Below are 21,376 nucleotides of genomic sequence, written 5' to 3'. Positions count from 1 at the left end.
CAAACCAAAGAGGGCCAGAGTCAGACACACGCTGCTAGCCACGAGAAGACACAACCTGCCGGAACACTCAGAAGCACACTGTTAACCACATAAAACCGACTTGATTAGACCCACAAGCACACCAGAAGTACATCAGCCATGGCCACATGGGAAACACCTGGCCCGGGTTCCCAAAGGTGCTTTTCACGCACACACTGGCGTTCATTCACCCTCTCCTTGCTGCCATCTGTACTGTGGACAGCCTGGTCTGGACACCTTCCTGGTCTTGTGTAAGTTCTGCAGAAGAGACACAGAGGCCCCAAGTAGTGCCCAACAGCCAGGGACTGCTCTCTGTCCTACCAGACCAGCCCCTGGTGAGCCGAGTGTGTGTGGTCTCAAGCCTAAGAAAGGAGTAGAGTCCTGGGTAGGTTTCCCCTTCCCAAAGAGGTATAAGGCCCAATGAGAGAGGGGTATACAGAGGCCAGGGAGATGCCCCCATTCTAGACACCTTGCCAGGAGGGTTCCAGGAGGGTTCACAGTAGCAGTCTTTGACAACCACCCTGGGGCCTAGAAAATGCAACAAGCTGGGATTTGCCCAAGGTGAGTCAAGGTCACTACCTGCCTCATGCCTTTGGGCCATTCCCAAAACAAAATTCCCCAGTGAGTGAGATGAAAACCCAAAATGAAACTGCTAAGACTTCTCGGACTCGAGCTTCTTCTCTGTCACCTTTGTCGGCAGCCACGGCAGATTTATCACCATGAGCATGTCATCACGCTTTCCCCAGACCCGGACTCCCTGGAGCTAGGATACACTTTCCCTTAGGCAAGGACTGTCTCACTAAGCCAAAGGCTCCCAGTCTTTGACTCAGGAAGATGCTACAAGGACAGTGAGATGAAGCCATCAAGAAGCCAACAAGGCTGCTGGACCCCTAGGTAGAGCAAGGCCCCATGCCCTCTCTGTCCTTCTCAGACCATCTCCTCTTCTCTCTCCCTCACCCATCCTGAAATCCAGGCTAATGGGAGCTAGTTATTTACATAGACATGCGACTTCACTGGGGAATTTCCCCAGTGACCAAGCTTCCTTGCTGAGGCTAAGCCACATCATCACACTGCTCCTTCCTCTCTGAGGTACCCCAGCCACCCGCAGGCTGCAGCCCTTCTCATCTGGCAGGTGTGGGTCCCAGGCACACAGATTGAGTCTCAGTCTTTGACCTTGGAACATGCCCCCAAGAGCCTAGAGCAAAAATATCAAGGTACTACACATCTGAGGAGCAAATGATGGGACAGTAAGGATGGAGGGGCCCCAGGTTAACTTAACAGCTCCCTGCCTCACCCTGGGTCCTCACCTTCCCCTTCATGAGCCTCAGTTTCCCCTTCTGCCCAGTGAGAACATTGGTAAGGATCATTTTGAAGCTTTCCTTTTGTTTTGCTTTTGTTTTTCGAGACAGGGTTTCTCTGTGTAGTCCTGCCTGTCCTGGAACTCACTCTATAGACCAGGCTGGCCTGGAACTCAGAGATTCACCTGCTTCTGCCTTCTAGGTGCTCTAATGGAAGGAGTGTACCACCACCAACCGGCTCATTTTGAATCTTTGTTCCAGACCTGAGGGCTAAGAAGCCACTTCCTTTGACAGCGGCCTTGCAACATCCGTCCTTGGATCCTCTCCTTTAACAAAACATCTTTCAACACACCCTTCGTATCTGTTTCCTCGGAAAGCACCATTTTGCAAAACTCATCCCTGAATCCCAGTTTCCAGGTCTTGACAGGATTACACATACCCATTTCCCTGAAGTGACTTTGAGTTTTAGTTTTTCCTTTTCTATCCCTGGTGTGTGATGCTGTGTGGCCCAGAAGGGAGGAGTGAAGTTTCCTCCAGAGCAACTGAACTCTTTTCTCTCAGATCCCACTATCCGATGCTGTCAGTCTGTGACCTGGCTCTGAGAAAGCACCTCCCTGGCCCAAAAAGTGGGCTAAGATGAAGATTGGGGTGCTTCAACCCTGAGGTCCTAGGACTCCTTCATCAGAAACAACGATTAAAAGAGCAGCTTCCAGAGCTGGGGATACAGCGCAGTTAATAGGGGACTTGCTCTGCACTCATGAAGCCTTTGGTTTGGTCCCCAGCACTACATAAACCAGGTAATACACAACTGTAATCCCAGCACTTGAGAGGTGGAGACAGGAGGACCAGGAATAGACGGTTATCTTTGTCTGTACAAGAATTCCACGCCAGCCTGGGATACACGAGTCTCTGTCTCAGAGAAAGAGACAGAGAGGTAGAGAGACAGAGAGACACAGAGAAGGCATGAATGAAAGAGAGTTGCTGATTTAAACTCTAGCCAAATCCACAAATCCCCATATTCTGGAAGAACGCTGAAGCTGAGAGCCCCCTGGCCAATCAACTCCTTCATGAACTCACCCCACTGTGTTCTGTGTATGCACAACAACCACCTCTAGATTTCTAAAAGGACCAGGAAAGCCGCCTCTCATAGTGGAGGAAGGGGGAGAGACAGAGACTGGTTCAGTCACAGGGTGAGTCAGACACAGCTGTAGGTCTGGCACGTAGCAGGTACACAGGTGCAGGTAGACTCTACTTGCTTTTGGATATCTGTCCATCTGTTCAGAGTCTGGAGTTTTTTGCTTGCCGCTCTCCAGTGCTACCGAGTTGCTCAGTGTGTGCCCATAGCGCAGGGAGGAATATCCTGTGCATTCAAATGGTTCCTATGTCCCTAGTCAGTCTTCCTCCTCAAGACACACCTGTCACCATCTTCCTGTCTCTAAGGCACCTATTGAATTGGGTCACCTTCATCCTCAACAGCTTTTCATTCAGGACAGAGATGTAGCTCAGTTGATAGAGTGCTTGGAGGCCCTGGGTCCCATGCCCAGCACTGCATAAATCTGAGTGTGGGAAAAAAATAAAACTGGGCATGGTGGTGCATGCCTGTAATAGCAGCACTTGGGATGCAGAGGCACGAGGATCACAAGGTCAAGATCATCTCTCACTACACAGTGAGTTTTGGGCCAGCCTAAGCTACTTAAGATCTTATCTTGGGAGACAGACCTGTGCTCTATGTAAATGAGAGCCAACCCATCAAGGTATCATGTCCCATGTCAGGCAGTTTGTTCCCCATCACCATTAAATATAGGTGGGACTTGGAGATGGATGGCACTCCCCTCCCCACCAAGAGGCAGACACACTCACCCCAGGTGGGCCCTGGACCGGTGAATATCAGACGGTATATGATTCTATTACTTCTAGATACTGTGCTCCCATGTCAGATAAGAATGACAGCTGGGCATGGTGGTGCACACCTTTAATGCCGGCACAAGAGGCAGGTGGATCTCTGTGAGTTCGAGACCAGCCTAATGTATATAGTGAATTCCAAGACAGCCAGAGCTGCACAGCGAGACCCTGTCTCAAGTTGGGGTGGTAGGAGGTAATAGTGCCAGCTGCTACAGGACCTTTTCAGAGTTGAGTATTTGGTGCTTGACCAACTCCACCAAGCATAAGCACACTCTTTCTCTAGGGCTGCTTGGCCTGGTTTGGTTCTTTGTTGCTAGGATAAAGCACGAACCAGAAGCAACTCAGAAAGGAAAGGGTTTGTTTGGCTTGCATACTCCGATGGATCACAGTCTGCCCTTAAGGGAAGTCAGGGCAGCAACCTGCCCAAGGGTGGTGCTACCCACAGTAAAGAAAATAGCCCACAGCCACGCCCACAGACCAGTCCAATGGAGACAAATCCTCAGCTGAAGTTCTCCTCCCCTAGGAAGTCTTCCAAGTCTCTAGTTTGTGTCAAGTTGCCAACCTGTGCTCAGACAATTCTCTCTTTGAGCTTAGTAAACTCATCTCTGAGAGCTTGGGCCTCTCAAACTCTTCTAAGCCCTAGGTGACCCCTGGGATCATATTTAAAATTCTGCTTCTAGGATTCTACCTTGCAGGGTCTGAAGCTGTGGGTTTCTGCAAGGGCCCAGAAACATGCCCTAATCCAGGCTCAGCCCTAACAGCCGGAGTGGCTGTGTCTTCTAGAAACTTTCAACAGAATCGGTTCCATACCTGGCTCTCAAAACCTATGTCAACTCTTAATACAATCTGCATTCAATCTGTCTCCAAATGTCCCTGAATATTAGTAATCTGAGCATTATCTGCAAGACTCAAGGCAGACCTTTAACTGTGAGTTCCTAGCAAATCAAAGAGAATATTACATGCTTCCAATATACAATAACCAAGAGCAGGCATTTCCCACGTTACCCTGTGTTAGCCAGGTGCAAGGTGGTACTTGCTCTCTTCTGAAGGAAAAAGAAATCTTTCAATGTATGTACTCATTAATAACCCTTGTCTGGGATGAGAAGAGTCTGGCCTACAGCTGAGATATCCTCATGGCTTCTTTCCTAGTCTCCCAGTACAAAGTATCTAACTCTTTTAAATGGTGTTGATCTCTTCAGAGACAACAGCTTCCTTAGTCCCAACTTTAGGTAGGCTTTTCTCTCTAAACTACAAGTTTTAAAAGTCTTTCTGCCCGAACTGTCACCATAAACTTGGCTAAAAGCAGCTAGCAGTAATTGTGCCCCAGCCTGAAATGCTCAAGTCCACCACATGAATGAATTAACCCCTCACCTTCATGCTCAGGCTCACTCAAAGTCTCAGGACTTGCATAGATAAAACATAGACAAGTTCTTTTTCAGATGTACCATGCATGGCTTCTAATCTAGTTCACAATAGTGACCTCATTTCGATCTGACACCTCGGGAGCCTGGTCTTTGCTCTGCATTCCCATCAGCATTCTGGCTCCCTGAGCTTCTCTAGGATGGCCCATTAAGTTTTGCTAGTAGCTACCGAGCTTTCTTTCATTTGCATTCTCAGCTTTCCCGAATTCTTCCTGCAAATCAGTTCCAAGGCTTAAGAGCCACACTTAAACTTATAGCAACAAATCTACTTCCTTGGAATTTTTCTGTGTTACTCATTTTTCTCCCTCAGACCTGTCATGAACAACTTAAGGGAGGAAGAATTTAGTTTTGAAGGTGATTTCAGAGTTTTTTTTTTTTTTTTTATTCATAGTCCTTGGCTCTGTTGACTCTGGGCCTGTGATGAGGCAGAACGTCATGGAGGAAAGAGAGTGCAGAGGAGACTGTTTACTGCACAGCAGACCAGCAGACCAGAAGACAGTCACAAGAGGAGCGGGTGGGATGGGTTGTGACCAGGTTTGACCTTCAAAGTCACATCCAAAAGTGACCTGCTTTTTCCAACTAGGCTCTACCTCCTCAGACTTCCAGAACCATCTAAAATAGTGCCACTGGGTACCAAACAGTCAACACATGAACCTGTGAGAGTAATCTTTCATATTCAAACTGGAACATCCTGGATTTATTAAATATAACCTGTTTGCTTGTTTGTGTATGTATGTATATATGTATGTATGTATTTTGAGGCAGGGCCTCGCTATGTAGACCTGGCTGGCCTGGAACTCACTGTGTAGATTAGGCTGGTCTTAAACTCACAGAGATCCACCTATCTGCCTTGTGAGTGAAGAGATTAAAGGCATACCTGAATAGTTTTGTTTTTAATTATGTGCGTACATGTGTGTCTATGTGGTAGGTGCACATGAGCCAGGAGAAGGTGTTGTTGAATCCCTAGGAGCTGGAGTTATAGGTGATTGTGAGATACAATTCGTATCCTGGGGACTGAATGTCAGGCATTTGTAAGAGCAGCAAAAAGCTCTAGCCTGGGGAGCATTTCTCCAGGCCTCCATCTGTCTTTTGAGTTCTAGCATGTCATACCTCCATGGGAGGATAGGAGACAGTATAGCCAGTCCTTGGTGTCCACAGAGGATGGGGTTACCTGCTCAGCTATTAAAATCCAGGAAAACACAGTGTTTGTACACACATCCTCTTGGATGTCAAACCAGCCCTGGGTGACTCATTATACCTAATACAATGCCGATGTTATATAAACGGCTGCCACACGGTACCCTGGTGGGAGTGATGACGCACAAGCTCTGCCCGTGCGCAGCAGAAAGGCAAATTTTTTCCCCGGCGTATTTTCCATTCGCATTTGGTTGAATCCACAGCTGCAGAACCCACGGATACTAACTGCAACAGAGCCGGAACCCCAGCTGTCCCTCTTAACCCTCTCCAAGCCTGTGTTTCCTCGTGTGAAAACATTGACACTGGTCTCCTAAGGTACTTACTAGGTGTTTGAGAAACAAGGATCAGCGCTTCATAGTACAAATCCTTGGAGTAGCGAAAGTGGGATTTGTTTTGGCTTTTTGTTTTTTTAACTTGAAAAGTCCAAAGCCAGGAACTGGCAAGACAATACGGTGCAAAACAGTGAGATGTTCAAGAAGACAGTCTTCCCTGTGTCTAGTATTGCTCCCTCTCTGAATGCCCATCCTATTGGTTCAGGACACAAAACCTCATGTAGAACCTGGATTTCCAGAGTCTCTTTCTGCTATGTGGGCTGAGTCTTGTAGCAGACTTCCTGGAACTTTTCAAACCTAGAGTGAACTGAGAGCGCCTAGACGCGCAGGCACGGTGGCCAGCTAGGGAAGACGGGGGCCTAATGCTGTTCAGTGGTTTGTGATTCGTTATTGAACTTTCAAAGCACCTCTTACTAGAAATGGACCATAATGAATTATTTCTTACAGAAGCACATGAGATAATTCATTTTAAAAAGAATTTAAAGGTGCCGTGCCATAGCCCGAAAGAGATGGAGACTTTCAGACTGGAAAGAGGGAAGAGCTGTGGGCAGAGGCTGGGGAAGCTGACCAGCATGTCAACATGCATAGACCATGCCAAAGGCCCATGCTGACCCAGCTCCTTGAACTTCCCTGTCCTTTGCAGGACCCCGGCCACTTGAGGGGCAGGCACTGGTGCAAGCCGGGTCCTGTGAACTTACAGGGGTTCTGCAATTATTGTGGCCATGTTTATAGAGAATTACGAGAACATCTGGACCAAGCGACATGTTTTTACTCCCAGTTGATGGAAAGGTCTATGCTCAGGAACTTGTACAGTGCTCTTTGCCTCTGGTCCAGCAAAACTTCTCGTGATGTTAAAATTATCTGTACAGCCCAATATGGTAGCTGCTTTTACATGAGATTTCTTGTTGCTGTTCGATTTTTTTTTTAAGATTTTTACTTTATTTTTAAGTGTGTGTGTGTGTGCATGCATATGTGTGTACATACTTACACACACATATATTTGAATGTGTCTTTGGAGGACACATGTGAATATGTCTGTTGAATCTCCCTGGGACTGGAATTATAGGCAGTTATGAGAGTTGTCCCCAACATGGATACTGAAAACTGAATTCTGGTCTTCTACAAGAGCAGTGGGCACTCTTAACTGCTGAGCCTTCTCTCCAGCCCCGTGATTATTTTTTTGAGACAGGATCTTACTGTGTAGCCAGGCTCAAACTTCCTCCTGCCTCAGCCTCCCTGGCGCTGAGATTAAAGATGTGCACCGTCCTGCTCTTGGCAAATGACTTCAGAGCTCTTGACAAGTGGCCAGTACCATGAGGAAGAGAGCATGGTGTCGGGTAGAGCCCTGGATTAGGAGTCAGGAAGGCCCCAACTTACTCAGGGAGAAGTCACTTCCCCTGTCTGGCCTTCACTTCCTGATGCAAGGGGATGAGTGATACAATGATCCAAGAGGTTTCTCCATTGTTCCCTGTGCAGCCCCAGCCTCAGGGGCACAGGAGCAGTTGAGGAGTGAATTCTGCAAACTCTGCCCCAGATCTCCCTTTCTGGGTCCAGCCTTCCACATGGGTTTTGTGTGAACTCCAGTTCACCCTTCTTCTAACTCCATGCCACATTTGGGGTGAGCAATTGCCAGTACTCTGCACAGATACTTCTCTGTGCACATTTGATTCCCTTTGTGGCAAACACCCTTCCTTGTTCTCTTGCTTGGCTACTTTCAGCTCTCAGCTTAGAGAAGTCACTTCCTGTGGGATGACTTGCCAGGCCCCCAATCCCATTTAGACATTTGTTCTGGTACCTACAGCTCCCTGCATTTTTTTTTTCCTGCCAAAACATGTCTTTCTCACCTTTCACCGTAACCATCTGATCATATGCCCATCCTCCAGAGCAGGGCTATCCATCAGCACCCTCAAGGATGACGGGTGATGGACAGACCTCCAATCTCATGTGGTACCCAAGAACTACCAAGGCCAGAGAGGAGAAATGATTTCTGAGTGAATTAAGTTGGGGGTTTCTTGAGTCCTAGTCTAGTACTCTTTCCTACACCACATCCCCTTCCTCATGGCATTGGCCACTCTTCAAGGGCTCAAAAGCCACAAGTAGAGCAGGGCACGGTAGTACACACCTGTAACCTCAAGTCCTATGTAGGAGCAACTACTATCTTGTAACGTGCCTAATGCTACCGAGGAACTGAGTTACCGTGTGTGTGTGTGTGTACACATGTGTATGGAGCCCAGCAGTTAACCTCAGGTATTGCTCCTCAGATGCCATCTGTAGCACCTGCACTATGGGACGGTACACAAGCGGGGAACTAAGCTGGAGACTTAGAAACACACACACACAGACGGACAGAAACACGGGGACACAGGTCATCCTTGATCCAAGAATGCCAAGAATGCCCACTTTATTGTGCTCAGGGCAGCTCTTATATAGGGCTCTGGCATGCTCCCCCCACCCCCCAGCTCTTGGGATCTTTCAGCTGCAGACTCATCAAAACCCACTCCCCTGCCATCAGGGTCTCGTGCTCAGAGCAGCTGCAGGCTGCTCAGAACAGAGGAAAACAAGTTGTTTACAAGAAATTCAGGGTCTGGTAGTCAGCAGTTCCCAACAGCCATTCATCTTGCTTTTTGAGCCAGGTTCTCTTACCGGCCTTTACTAGTTTACTAGTTTAGCTAGATTGCCGATCAGCAAGTCCCAGTAATCCTCCTGCCTCCTCTGCCTTTACAGCACTGGGATTGAATGTGCACCACACCAGGCTTTTCCACTCAGGTCCTGGGGCTTAAACACAAGTCATCATGCTTGGGCAGTGAGCACATTACCAACTGAACTATCGCCTCAGCTCCTAAATTGCTGCTTTTATTTAAGTTTAATTAAATTACAATTTGGTGGGAAGTCCTTCCATATATGTGTTGCTTTTATTGGCTAACGAATAAAGCTGTTTCAGCTAGTGGTTTAGCAGAATAGAGAAAGGTAGCAATTTTAAACAGATAGAGGAGGGAAAAAAGCAGAGTCAATAAAAAACCATATAGCTGGCAAAGGAGTCAGACACCCAGGAACTTTGACGGTAAACCATGAGTCTTGTGGTAAAATATAAAAGAATAAAAATGAGTTAATTTAAGATATAAGAGCTAACTAGCAATACGCTTAAGTGACTGGCCAAGCAGTGTTTTAATTAAAACAATTTCTGTGTAGTTATTTCAGGTCTGGTGGCCAGGAACGAATGAGCAGCCCCTATCAACAAATTGGCCCCCAAAGTGGGGCAACTACACCCACATAAAACCTGAGAGAGCTTACAAAGTAGTTCTAAAAACAACACACACACACACAAAACAGTTTAGTGCAGCTTCTTGGTAGCTGGCATTTTTGGGGGGATGGGCTCTGTTTGCTTGTGGCAAGCAGGGGTGCTGCAGCTCCTTTATATGTGGTTATTTTAGGCCTAGGTGGCCCGAGAAAGAACGAGTAACCTCCATCAACAACAACTGATCCACCACGTGTGGATAATGGTCACTCAGTTGGACAGGATAGCTCTGGTATCTACGAGCTTGAGCTTCGGGGAACAGGGATCTGATTGGATTTCTCTATCTATGATCTTCAGGGGAGAGAGGTCTGATTAGATTTGTCTATTTCTTTGTCCTTAGATGCTGTCATACCAGAACTAGGAATGATTAAGAAAGCCTCTCTAGCTGGGTGGTGGTGGTGCACACCTTTCATCCCAGCACTCAGGAGGCAGAGGCTGGTGGATCTCTAAGTTTGAGGCCAGCCTGGTCTACAGAGTGAGTTCCAGGACAGGCTCCAAAGCTACACAGAGAAACCCTGTCTCAAAAAAACAAAAAACTAAACAACAACAACGAAAGTTCTTTCTAGCTGGGTGGTGGTGGTGTGTATATGCCTTTAATCCCAGCACTCGGGAGACAGAGGCAGGCGGATCTCTTGTGAGGTTGAAGCTAGCATGGTCTACAAAGTGAATTCCAGGACAGCCAGTACTGTCACACAGAGAAACTCTGTCTCAAAAGAAGAAAGAAAGAGAAGAAAAGTCTCTCTCACCAATTCCCTCCCAACGTCTTTGCGGCAGGCACTGAAGAGTGCAGACTCTATGTCTGTAGCCAGTGACTTACAAGGGATGATCGCAAAGCATGTCTTGGCTTCTGTAGAGCAGCAGAAATCGGACAGAGCAGGACTCATCTCCCCCGGTGGGTGTGAGGGTGGATAAGGTGGGACTGGACAGGTAATATGTGAGTGTTACCCACGTTACTCATTGCTATGACAAAATACTGACAAGTAGCATCTTGAGAGGGGTTCACTTTGGCTCCCAGTTTGAGGAGACACAGTCCACCATGGTAAGGAAGGCCTGGCATCGTGGGAGTGGGCTGGTGGCAGGGGGCATTTGGCTGCTTGCTCACGTACAGTGGATCGGGAAGCAAAGAAAGTGGAAAATGGTGCTTGCCCAACTTCTTCCTGTCCCCCTTTTTTATTTAGTCTGGAACCCCAGCCCCCGGGACAGCTGTCCACATTCAGGGTGGGTCTTCCCTCTTCAGGGAAGCCTCTCTGGAAAAGGCCTCAGAGGCACACCCAGAGGTGTCTCTCCTAGGGACTTCAAAATCCAGTGAAGCTGATGATAGAGCCTAAAGCCAGCACACAAGGTTCAGGAGGGGGTGGCTTGCCCAGACTACAGTTGGCCAAGTTCAGAATGGGCTGTGGGTCATCAGGTGTGACTTAACATCCAAATGAGACTCAGAGTTCGGGAAGGAAGGAGACTGCTTTCCTTTTCTGGGAAAGACTCACAGAAAGTCCTACATGGGAACAGATGTGGCAGGAACAAGGCAGGAGGATGTCAGCAGCACGTCTGGAGATTTCCTCAAGGCCGCGAGCACTGGAATCTCCCTTTGGACAAAGGAGGAAATATAGATGTCCAGGAGAACCCAGGAGGGCAGGCCAGGTGGCCTCTGCCCTCATACCTGCCCTTGCCTTATTCCCGACCTAGCTCAGGAACCACTAGGCTCTCAGCTCTTCTCCAGAGCCCCCTCCCCTTCCTGGAATCTATGGCAAGTGATAGGCAGCCTGGAGAGCAACAGGTGGAGGCTGGCAAAGGGCCCTCTGCTCTGCCAGAGGGCGGGATGGGGCCTCAGCTGGGCCTTGTAGGACTGCCTGGTGGCTGGCTTCTCCATCAAGGGGGAATTCCCCTCCTGCCTCAGAGTCAGCTCCGCCCAGCCCTCCTTCCTGCAGAAGCTCAGAAAGCCCAACAGCCTTCACAGGGACACAGGGACGCATGGCCGCACACACGGTGACATTGCCTCGTGATTCCTCAGGTGAGTGACCTGGGCTAGGGGTAGGTGTGACAACATAGGTGACAGGCCTCACCACATGGTGATGCAGAGGCCATCAGACCTTCCCAGCTGTGTGTCAATAGCTGCCTGGCCTCCCCTTCTCTGCTAGCTGGGGTCCTTTGCTCCCCAGCCTACTTTGGTGGGCCCACCTAGGGCCTTGAATTCCTGGCCTCTGCTCTTTTCTCAGCCTCCTTTGCCCTCTGACCTCTATCTCTGGTCCCTTATGCTTGTTCTACCGTAACCAATTTTCTCTTCCAATGTCTCTAACTTTTCCAAAGGGCAGAAAAGAGAGACTTATTTCTGTTTTATTTCTCTCTGGGGGCAGAGGGGGAGCTCTTTCTCTCATGTATGTTTTTTGTGTGTGAAAAGATGTGTTTGCATCTGTGTCAGACTCACAGGAGCAGGTCCGTGTTGGTCCATGGAGTATTTGTGGATGGTCTGGGTGTCTTTGTGTGAATGTGAATTTTGGGGGTGTGGGGCGTGGGGTGAGCTGGGTCATTTGGAAGACTAACAAAGAGGGCAGGGGGAGCCCATAATACTCCCTGGGGGACACAACAGTGATTGAGCCCTTTCTTGACACTGGAGTAGAGGGACCCCGCTCTTGTCTCTAGGCATCTTTGCTCTCAGGCCCACTGGCTCCTTCTGAGGGTGAACCTTTCACCGAGAACTTGAGGCCCTGGGAGTGGGCCAAGGGCTGGCAGATGGTGGTGACTGACTTCTTTGATTACAAACAGTCCAGTTTTTCCAAAACTGGTCAGAGGCCCAGCCCAGGGAAGTCCCTGGCTAAGGAGGGTAAGGGTCAGGGACTGTGTCAGACATTTGACAGTGACCCCTGGGCTGCAGAATGAGGGAGGAATGTGGAGAGGTCCTAGAAGACATGAGAAGGTGGGGGTAGGTTGAGAGAGAACCGCTCTCAGAGCCTGGTAGGGCTTCCCAGGATTGGGGAATGTTCTCGTCCTGTGGGTCTGCTTCCCCTCGGGGCTGAACTATTTCCACTTCCAGGAAGATGACCAGGAGCAAGTTGGGATCCCAGCCTTAAGCCAGCTTGATACTCAGACCTGGAGTTAAGAGGGCCAGGCAGAGAGAAGCAGACCCAGGACTCCTAGAGACTGTGGGAGGGGCCTGGCAGGGCCAGTGTGACGAGCTGGGAATTTCCCGGGTGTCACTGTCCTTTCTTCTCTTCTAGTGGTGCCCTAGAAACCAGAGAATAACAGGCAGGTTAGGGACAGAGGGGGAAAGAGCTGGGAAGGAGAAAGGGAAGGGAAAGAGGCTGGAGAAAAACTCAGCAGTCATGGCCAGAGGCCAGCTCCTCAGAGTTCTCAGTGAGATCCCAGGCAAAGAGATCCTCAGCTGTGGGCCTGGGATCCCCTTCAGGAAAGGAAGATTCGTACCCCCTGCTGTCCCAAACTATAACTATCATGCTTGGTGTCACTAGGGCCATTTCTCTGTGTGTGCCACAAACTGACACTGCCTGCATAGGCTTGCTTAGGAAACGAGGGTGCAGACGTGAGTGGCAGGGCTGGCACCTTAATTACTATATGGCCCGTATCTTGGGAACAGGGCAAGCTGTGAATGTAAATGGTTTTATTCTCCTTGCGATGATGAATGAGGACTGGAAAGATGGTTCAGTGGGTAGAGCGCTTGCTGTTGAGTTTGACAACCTGAGTTTAGTCCCTGGGACTCATCTAGTAGGAGAGAAAGAACTACAAACTGTCCTCTGACCTCCACACATGTGCTGTGGAATGTGTGCAGGCAACAGTACACACACACACACACACACACACACATGCATGCACGCACACACTTGCAATAGATAAATATATGTAAAAGATGCTAAATGAACACAAAAATATTGCTGCCTTCATACCCTATGAAGGCAGATAGAGTTTAAAAATGCCTTAGGCAGAGGGAAGCTGGGACTACAGATATAGTTCATTTAGGGACAGTTTTTGGTTGTGTGTGATTGGCGGTGGGGGGGGAAAGCTTGTTGTTGTTGCTGTTTTGAGTCAGAGTCTCAGATAGCCCAGGCTGGCCTTGGATTTTTGGTCCTCCTACCTCTGTCTCCATAGAGCTGGAGATTGGAGCATTCAGTACTACTTCCAGCTGGCATGCCATCTTTTCTTCCTTCCTTTCTTTTTGTTATTTTTTAAAATACAAGACACTTTTAAAAGTTTTTTTTTATGTGTACTGACGTCAGAGCCCCTGGAACTAGAGTTACAGACAGTTGCAAGATGCCATGTGGGTGCTCTTGAACCTGGGTCCTCTAGAAGAGCAGCCAGGGCTCTGAATCACTGAGCCATCTCTACAGTCCCCCCCCCATCTTTCTTCTTATTTTTCTTCCTTTCTTCCTTTTTTTCCTTCCTTCCTTCTTTTTTTCCTCCCTTCCTTTCTTTCCAGCTGAGTCTCATGTATCCCAAGCTAGCCCAAACTTTCCTATGGAGCTGAGGAGGAACTTGAGCTTCTGGTTCTCTTGCCTCCACCCCTTAGGTTCAGGATTACAGATGTTCAGGATTACAGATGTGTGCCATCACATTTGATTCTCTGAGGCACGAGGGACTGACTCCAGCGCTCTGGTGCATACCACCAGCACCCTCAAGTACCATTTTAGTCAAGGTCACATGTTTGACATTCCTTATCTCAATTAACTTTCACCCAAATCTCTCTTTTTGATAAGCACACACCCAAGAGCAGAAAGTACCTAGAATCCACTGAAGGGTTTTGTATTCCAAGATCGCCTTGGGCTGAGGATCCAGGAAGGGATCCAGGACTGCTTAACCACTCCTACTCCTGCTCAGGTCCTTCAGTCCCACTCACAGCCGAGGCTCCCAGTTCTCATTCTAATAGAATAAGGTTTAGGTTGGTTTGAGTCTGTTTCCAGCTTGGGAATGAAGCTTAGTTCGGGAGGCAAGACAACCAGCTCTGCTGAGGTCTCAGGAGAGTAGACATCAGATGTGGTGAGGCATCCCAGCACCCAGGCTGAGGTCATGAGAACCAGAAATAAAATGTCTTCCTCACTACACAATGATTTTGAGGCCAACCTGGGCTACGTGATACCCCTGTCTCAAAAAAGCAAAGAAGGGGTAATGGGATAGCTTGGCCAGTTGAGGGTTTGAGTTCAATCTCCAGAGCCTATGTAGAAAAAGATGAATATAGTGATACCACTTATAGTCCCAGCACCGGAGGAGAGAGATAAGTGAATCCCTAGGGCTTGTTGGCCAGCAAGCTTAGGTCACAGGTCCCAGTAAGAGACCTAGTGGAGGGTTACTGAGTAACGACATCCAGGCTGACCTCTGACATCCACATACCTATGCTTAGTACACATACACAGACACACACTCAACCACACACAAATATGCATACACACTCATACCGAGGCTCACACACATACACAAACACACAGGCAAGCAGCTGTGCTTCCCATCAGTTGGATCATGTAGGAAGAAAGCAGGTGCTCCCATGGGGGAGCCCAGGTGCTGGTGTCAGCATTAATCTAAAACTCAGGGTCACACCTGCTGCAAGTACTAGCCTTGCTCTGGCCTCAATGCAGCTCCACCCACAAAGAGTGGTCATGTCTCTGCCCTCTTGTCCGTATTTCATTGCAAATATCATCACTTGAGTAGGGTTGGGGGTCTGGTCATTTCTACAGATCCTTTTGAGGCTGGCATTCTGAGTTCTGTGTCCTGCTAGCTGGTGAGATATTGTGACATGATGCTGGAGAGCCTGGCATGAAGCTCTGTATGAACTCCAGTGAGCATCCATCCACCTGATTGTCACAGACTGGATGGGAGATGAATTATGTAAAAGTGTAGAACTAGCACGTACTCCATCTTCTCTTTCTCACTCTCTGTGTGTGTGTGTTGTATACACATGTGGAGGGGGAGGGTACACACATATGTAGAGTCCAAAGGAGAACATCATGTACCCTGCTTTATTACGTTGTTCCTTGTTCCGTTGAGGCAAAGTCTCTTACGGAACCTGGAGCTAGGCCAGTAGTCAGCTAAGCTGCAGCAATTCTCCTGTCTCCACCTCCTAGCCCAACAGCAATGGGGTTTTAGACATACACACAGCCACGCCTGACTTTTGAACTGAGTGCCCTATGTTCACATCAGGTCCCCATGCTTGGGCAGCCAGGCTTCTTGCTCCCTAGCCATTTCCCCAGCCCCTTCATGTTATCTTCTAACCCTTTTATGCCACAGCCCCCACTTCCTGCTTCTGTCACTTGATTGTGCATAGTCTTTTCAAGGTATGTTTTTAGAAGTGTGCACTTGGCTACTTTGGAGCCTCCCTGGTAGAGGAGGGAGTGGCAGAAAGGACGGGACTTCGTCTTCTTCAGCACAAAGCAAAACAAAACACAGGCAGTGTGGTTCTCCTCCCAGGTGGGGCTTTTTGAGGTGCTTGTTGACACTCTAGAATAGTAAGAGGTTGCCACCTGCCTGAGTCACTCACCTCCCAACTTGGAAACTCCCTTCCAGGCTAAGGGGGTGGCAGAGGATGCCAGGCTAGGGGCATCTGCCTCTCGCCAGCTCCATGTCCCAAGTCTAGGGGGATGGAACCAAAGAAGATTACATTGGTGGGTTTAACAGTGAAATCTATCAATACGTGTAACCCACATCTGGACATCATCATTTCTCCGACGCTAGTGTGTGCCGAGCCTGTCTCTACCACACTCGTTCTCACAAACACCTGAGGGGGAGGTACAACCTGGGTTGGGGTTGGGGCCTGTGCTTCTGTAAGAAAGCGAAAAGGGTGTGGGGGTGAAGCTTGCCCTGCATGCTGGAAGCCCTGTGTTCTGTCTCCTGTGCTACATAAACTAGGCAGTGGTGGTGCAAGTCTGCAACCCAGGAGAGGGGAGGTGGGGGCGGGAGATCAGTAGTTCAAGGGATCAATCTACCTTGCAAGTTTGAGGCCAGGGAAGGAGAGAGAAAGAGAGAGAGAGAGAGAGAGAGAGAGAGAGAGAGAGAGAGAGAGAGAGAGAGAGAGAGAGCGAGCGAGCCATTCTGACACTGTGGAGACAACACTGCTCTGTGGAGAGAAAGCAAACAGGACCTGGAACTAAGGCCCTGGGTTCTGGTTTTGATTGTGTCAATGGGTGTGGCCTTGAGCAACGCTGAGGTTCAAGGCAGCTCTGGTGGTGCAGCGCTCAGCTCCGGAGTGAAACCTCTGGCGGACAAGGATAAGAAGATGACCTTCAGTGGTTGAGCAGAACAGAAAAGAAAGTTTTGGGTGTGGCCATGCAAAGTTATCTCTTCACTTAAAGGTCAGGCAGGAGGATGGAGAGGTCTAGACCAGTTTGGGACCACACGGTGAGACCCCCACCCACCCACTCTAGAGATTCCTCCACTTGCAAGAGTCAGTCTCCTTCCACCTTGTGGGTTCCAGGGATTGAACTCAGGTCCTCAAGCTGGTCAGCAAGCACTTTTACCTAACTCTGACCCATTTCACTGGCCTCTAGGTGGTTTTATTGGTGGTAGGGTTTTTTGTTTGTTTTTCTGTTTGTTTTGAGACCTGGTCTTACTGTGAAGCTCTAGCTGGCTTTGAACTTAGTACTTAGACCAGGCTGGCCTCAAATCCCAAATCTCAAATCTTTAAAGGCTACCTAGGAATCATGGACATTTGTGGGAATGAAACCACTCAACTTTCTGAGGTCAGATATCTTACTAAAACAGTGGAAGCAGTATGCAATCAGACTGGAAATTATTAGGGACTTCATTTTAAAGGAAATCTCAGTACTGGGTAGTAGGTAGGAGTGAAGAGCTGGGACAAGATTTAGGGAGTGAACATTCCAGGAAGAAGCAAATTGAGAAGCACAGGGAAAAGAGGCAGAGAGACACAGACCTTTGGAGAATTGATACATAGGACAAAGGACCCAGTTCCCCCTGCAGCCTCTCCTGAGGGTGATTGTGCATCCTTTCTTGGGGAAATCTGACCTCTCTCCCTTCAGAATCAAGACACATGCATGCTTCTTTCCATAAGAAATGCGACCTAGAATGTCGTTTTGCAAACCTGCCAGCTCCTGTGAGGTAACTGGGACATAGGTGACAGAAAGCCTAAAAGGAGGGTCCTTGGAGAAGACATATGCTTAAGTAGGTGCCTGCTCACAGTCCCCATCGATAGATCTCTCTATGTAAAATGAGGGCATGTATGAAATAGCCCCCTAGATCCTCATCCCCAGTCCAGAAGATGAAGACCTGTCAACGTTCTCAACAATTCCAGTGACAGAAAATGTTTCAATCTTCTTCCTGAAAACCCTACTGTCCTCCTTGTTTTAAAAACTTTTATTACAAAGTCAAGGCTTTCCGCTATGTTCGTGCCTATGGAGCCCAGAGGTCAACGTCAGGTGTCTTTCTAAATTGTCTTACTTTTTGGGCCAGAATTATATATACACGTGTGTGTGTGTGTGTGTTTATTTATTTCTGCTGGTGGTGGGGTGAAATGTGATCTCGTATATCCCAGGCCCGGCCTCAAACTCAGGATCCTCCTGCCTCAGCCTCCGAAGTGCCGAGAAAGCAGGTCCTGCATCTGGGAACTAGAACAGACCCGGTACTTGGCATCCGGTGCTTAGTGCCCTCCCGGGGCACAGGAGGTATGGACCGAGTTGGACCTGAGTGGTCGGCAGTGTCCTGAGGCCCACTAGGTTTGAGCCGCGAACTGCTCCACCCAGCCAAACCGCTGCGGCTGTTTACATCGCAGGCCCCACCCCCGGCGCGCCCAGCGCGCGGCGCTATTGGATGGACGGCGCGTCGGTCTCCGGGGACTTTCCCAGGGGCGTGGCGTGGCCCCAGCATTTCCTGGTACCGACCGGAGCCTAGGGCTGTAGAGTCTGGCTCGGTGCCCCGAAGTTCTCGTCGTAGGGTGAGCGGGGCCGCTGGGGGGGATGGGCAGGCGGGAGGAGACCGGGGCCTGCGCCGGGAGCGAGGGCTAGTGGCGGGAGTCCCGGCGTCGGGAGGTGTTGGCGTCTCGTCAGGCTTTGGAGACTCCCGGCCCGCACTGCCAGCCGGGCGCGCATGCGTACCGCCTGCGGAGCGCGCCTGGGACCGGCCCGCGGACCCCAGCGAGCAAAGTTTGGGTTACGGTGTGTAGACGTCGTAATGACGAAAATCAGCATCATAGCCACGCTTATTGGTCGATTTCCAGATAGTCTTTTCTTGTTTGTTTTGAGACAAGGTCTCACTGTGTAGTACTGTCTGGTCTGGAATTCGCTACATAGAACAGGCTGACCTCGAACTCACAGAGACCCTCCTGCTTTTTTCCGGAGTGCGAGGATAAAAGGCGTGCAACCAAGTGTTGATCTAAATTTTTAGTGTGAAACTCATCCAACTGTTACATTCATTCTAACTCATTGTTTTTTTTTTTTCTCTTCAAGACAGGGTTTCTCTTGTAGCTTTGGAGCCTGTCCTGGAACTCGCTTTGTAGACCAGGCAGGCCTTGAATTCACAGAAACCCACCTGCCTCTGCCTCTGCCTCCTGAGTGCTGGGATTAAAGGCATGCACCACGACCGCCTGGTGACTATTACTTCTTTTAAAAATGCATTTATTTATTGTTTGCATGTAAGGTTGTGGACAGACCACTTGCCTGACTCATTTCTCTCTTTCCAAACCTCGTGGGTTCCCACCCGGGATTGAACTCATGTGCTCAGGCTCCGTGGCCACCCCTTCTCCATGAATGTTACTTTATATCTTCACCTCACCAGCGAGGAACACAGGCAACTTGCAGATTGTAACTAATGCGTTGCAAAGTCGGATTATGAATGCTTGGCTGCGAAGCCCTCTGTTCCATCCTTATTGAGCTCATTTTGCACAGCCCTGGAGGCGTTTGTGTACACAGGTGCTGGGTAGATCCAGTGAGTTTCTGGGAATGATTTAGGGAGAGATGGCTTTTACGCTTTGGGTTGTGTTTGGCCCGTGGGAAGTTCCTGCGCCTCTGTGTGAGATCACGTGCATGGAAGTGGTTTGCTGTGCCTGTATTCATCTTGTGCCCGGCAGTGGGTGGGAATTTGGGGCTGTCAGTGAGGAACTGTTTTGGTAAAAGGGAGGGAGGGACTTTCATGGATGAAGCAAAGGTCTCAGCAGTAGCGGTCCCCACCCCCTTGCTGAATGACAGTGTGGGAAACGTGTGGATTCCTGATGCATCATTTTGATTTCACAGTCAGTCAAAGTGGGATTTGATCAGCTCTTACTCATGCGACCAACAATGAGGGGTGTGGTAGAGGGGAATTCAGACTCATGAGTGGACAGTCAGGGGACTCTCAGAATGGTTTTTTCGGTCCTTGACAGAGAACATTTTGTTCAGAGAGTGGAATGCTCACACTAACCAAGCAGGCTCAGTGTCCCTTTGTCCCTAGCAAATGGCCTGTGAAACTAACCCATAATGATAATTCTAGTAACCTTACGCTGGTGAGATGAATTTTTAAAACTTTTTAATCTTTTTTTCACCCTTTTTGGGAGACAGTCTTGTATTCCAGGCTGACCTTGAACTCTGTAGCTAAAGCTGACCTGGTCCTCCATCCGCTGGGATTACAGGGGTGTTCCACCATGCCTGGCTCTCGTTTATTCTTTCTGACCAACCTGATAGTAGTTTTCAGGTTTAGTAACCATCAGTTTTCAGCGAGGCCCTCTGTTGTTGGTTTTTAATTTTACACTTGTTTGTGCTTAGATGGGGGTAAGTGCATGCCAAGGTGCCCATGCCCATGTGGGGGTCCGAGAACAACTTTAAGGAGTTGGCTGTTTCCTTCTCCCATGTGGGTTTTGGGACTTTAACTCAGGATATTGGGCTGGGCGGCACACAACCTTTTCTCACTGAGCCATCTCGCCAGTTCTAAACTCTGTTGTTTTATTTTGTAACGGGGTCTTTCTAGCCCAGGCTGGCCTTGAATTCACTTGTAGCAGAGGATAATCTTGAGCTTCTGATCCTTCTGCATCCCTTTGAGGGCTGGGATTAGAGGCGTGCACTAATCCTGGTTTATGTGGTACTGAAGATTGAACCCAGGGTTTCATCCATGCTAGACAAGCACTCTATCAGCTGAACTACACCCTATCTCCAGGGGCCCTGTTCTTTTTCCAGTGGCTTAGACTGTTGCCATTGCTGTGTCCTTGGGAAATATTTAGGGCCAGCTCTTGGAGGACACATTTAATCTTGTCCCTCTGAGAGCGGCAGGTGGGAGTGTTCTGCATGCTTACATATGATCGTGTTGTCCCCTCCACGTGGGCATCCTGTAGTGTGGGTACAGTATAGCTAGGGGTGGGTGTCTGTCCCTGGATGCCCATAGCAGCTCCCTTGGAACCCCAGGAAGCCATGGGTCTGACTCATTCCTTCACCCCCGTGCTGCTGTGTCTCTGGCCCGGATGTCCTGGCTGGGTCAGGCCGACCTGGTTTGAATATGATGGTGCTTTGAGAGGTTGTTTGTCTGCCTCCCTCCACCGGTTACTGGCTCGCTTCTGTGCCCACTGCGATTTGGTAGCCCAGGCTACCTGCTTTTTCCAAGCTGTGTGTGCACTCAGCTTGTTCTCATGTTGAGTCCTCAACCCCTGCCATCCCAGTGCCCAGAACACAGTTCCCAGCCCTTCCCATGGCTGGTTTTTCCTTATCTGTTTAGTCTCAGCTCAAATGTCACCTTCTCAGAGGGGCCTTCCCTGTTCTTCCTATGCAAAATAGCCCCCCTTTCACTTTCTGTCATATTACTACTTTTTTTCATTCATTTATCATGATCTAAAATAAGCGTATTTGTGAGTGGTGTGTGGTATGGTGGTGCAGGCTTTTGCACCCATGCTCAGGAGGCCTTGGAAGGCAGATCTCTGAGTTCAAGGCCAGCCTGGTCTGCTGAGTGAGTTCTGGAGTGGATTACTGGAGGCTATGTTTTCTGAAGTTCCTCTGAGCTTTCAGCTGGGGG

General features: G+C 49.1%; 1 protein-coding gene across 15 annotated transcripts in view; it reads left to right on the top strand.

Moving 5' to 3' along the window:
• Positions 1 to 11,326: 11,326 nt before the first annotated feature.
• Positions 11,327 to 21,376, top strand: part of Tnip1 (TNFAIP3 interacting protein 1) — a 48,469-nt gene continuing 38,419 nt past the window's right edge. For 7 of the 15 annotated variants that reach the window (XM_050157747.1, XM_050157748.1, XM_050157745.1 and 4 more), the window contains exon 1: positions 18,236 to 18,341. Coding sequence is in view for 1 of the 15 variants with exons in the window: in XM_050157749.1 (XP_050013706.1) it covers positions 11,432 to 11,471 (40 nt within the window). In the remaining 14 variants the exon portion in view is untranslated. Of the gene's footprint in view, positions 11,472 to 18,235; positions 18,342 to 18,377; positions 18,562 to 18,856; positions 18,993 to 21,376 lie in introns of those variants that run through there. The other 8 variants (XM_050157740.1, XM_050157739.1, XM_050157738.1 and 5 more) reach the window with 7 other exon arrangements.

Source organism: Alexandromys fortis, unplaced genomic scaffold, assembly GCF_014885135.2.
Source record: "Alexandromys fortis isolate MF-2015 unplaced genomic scaffold, M_Fortis_MF-2015_v1.1 scaffold_103, whole genome shotgun sequence".
NCBI lineage: Eukaryota > Metazoa > Chordata > Mammalia > Rodentia > Cricetidae > Alexandromys > Alexandromys fortis.
The sequence above is the reverse complement of the archived record's forward strand: the minus strand, read 5'-3'. Positions and strand labels throughout refer to the sequence as shown.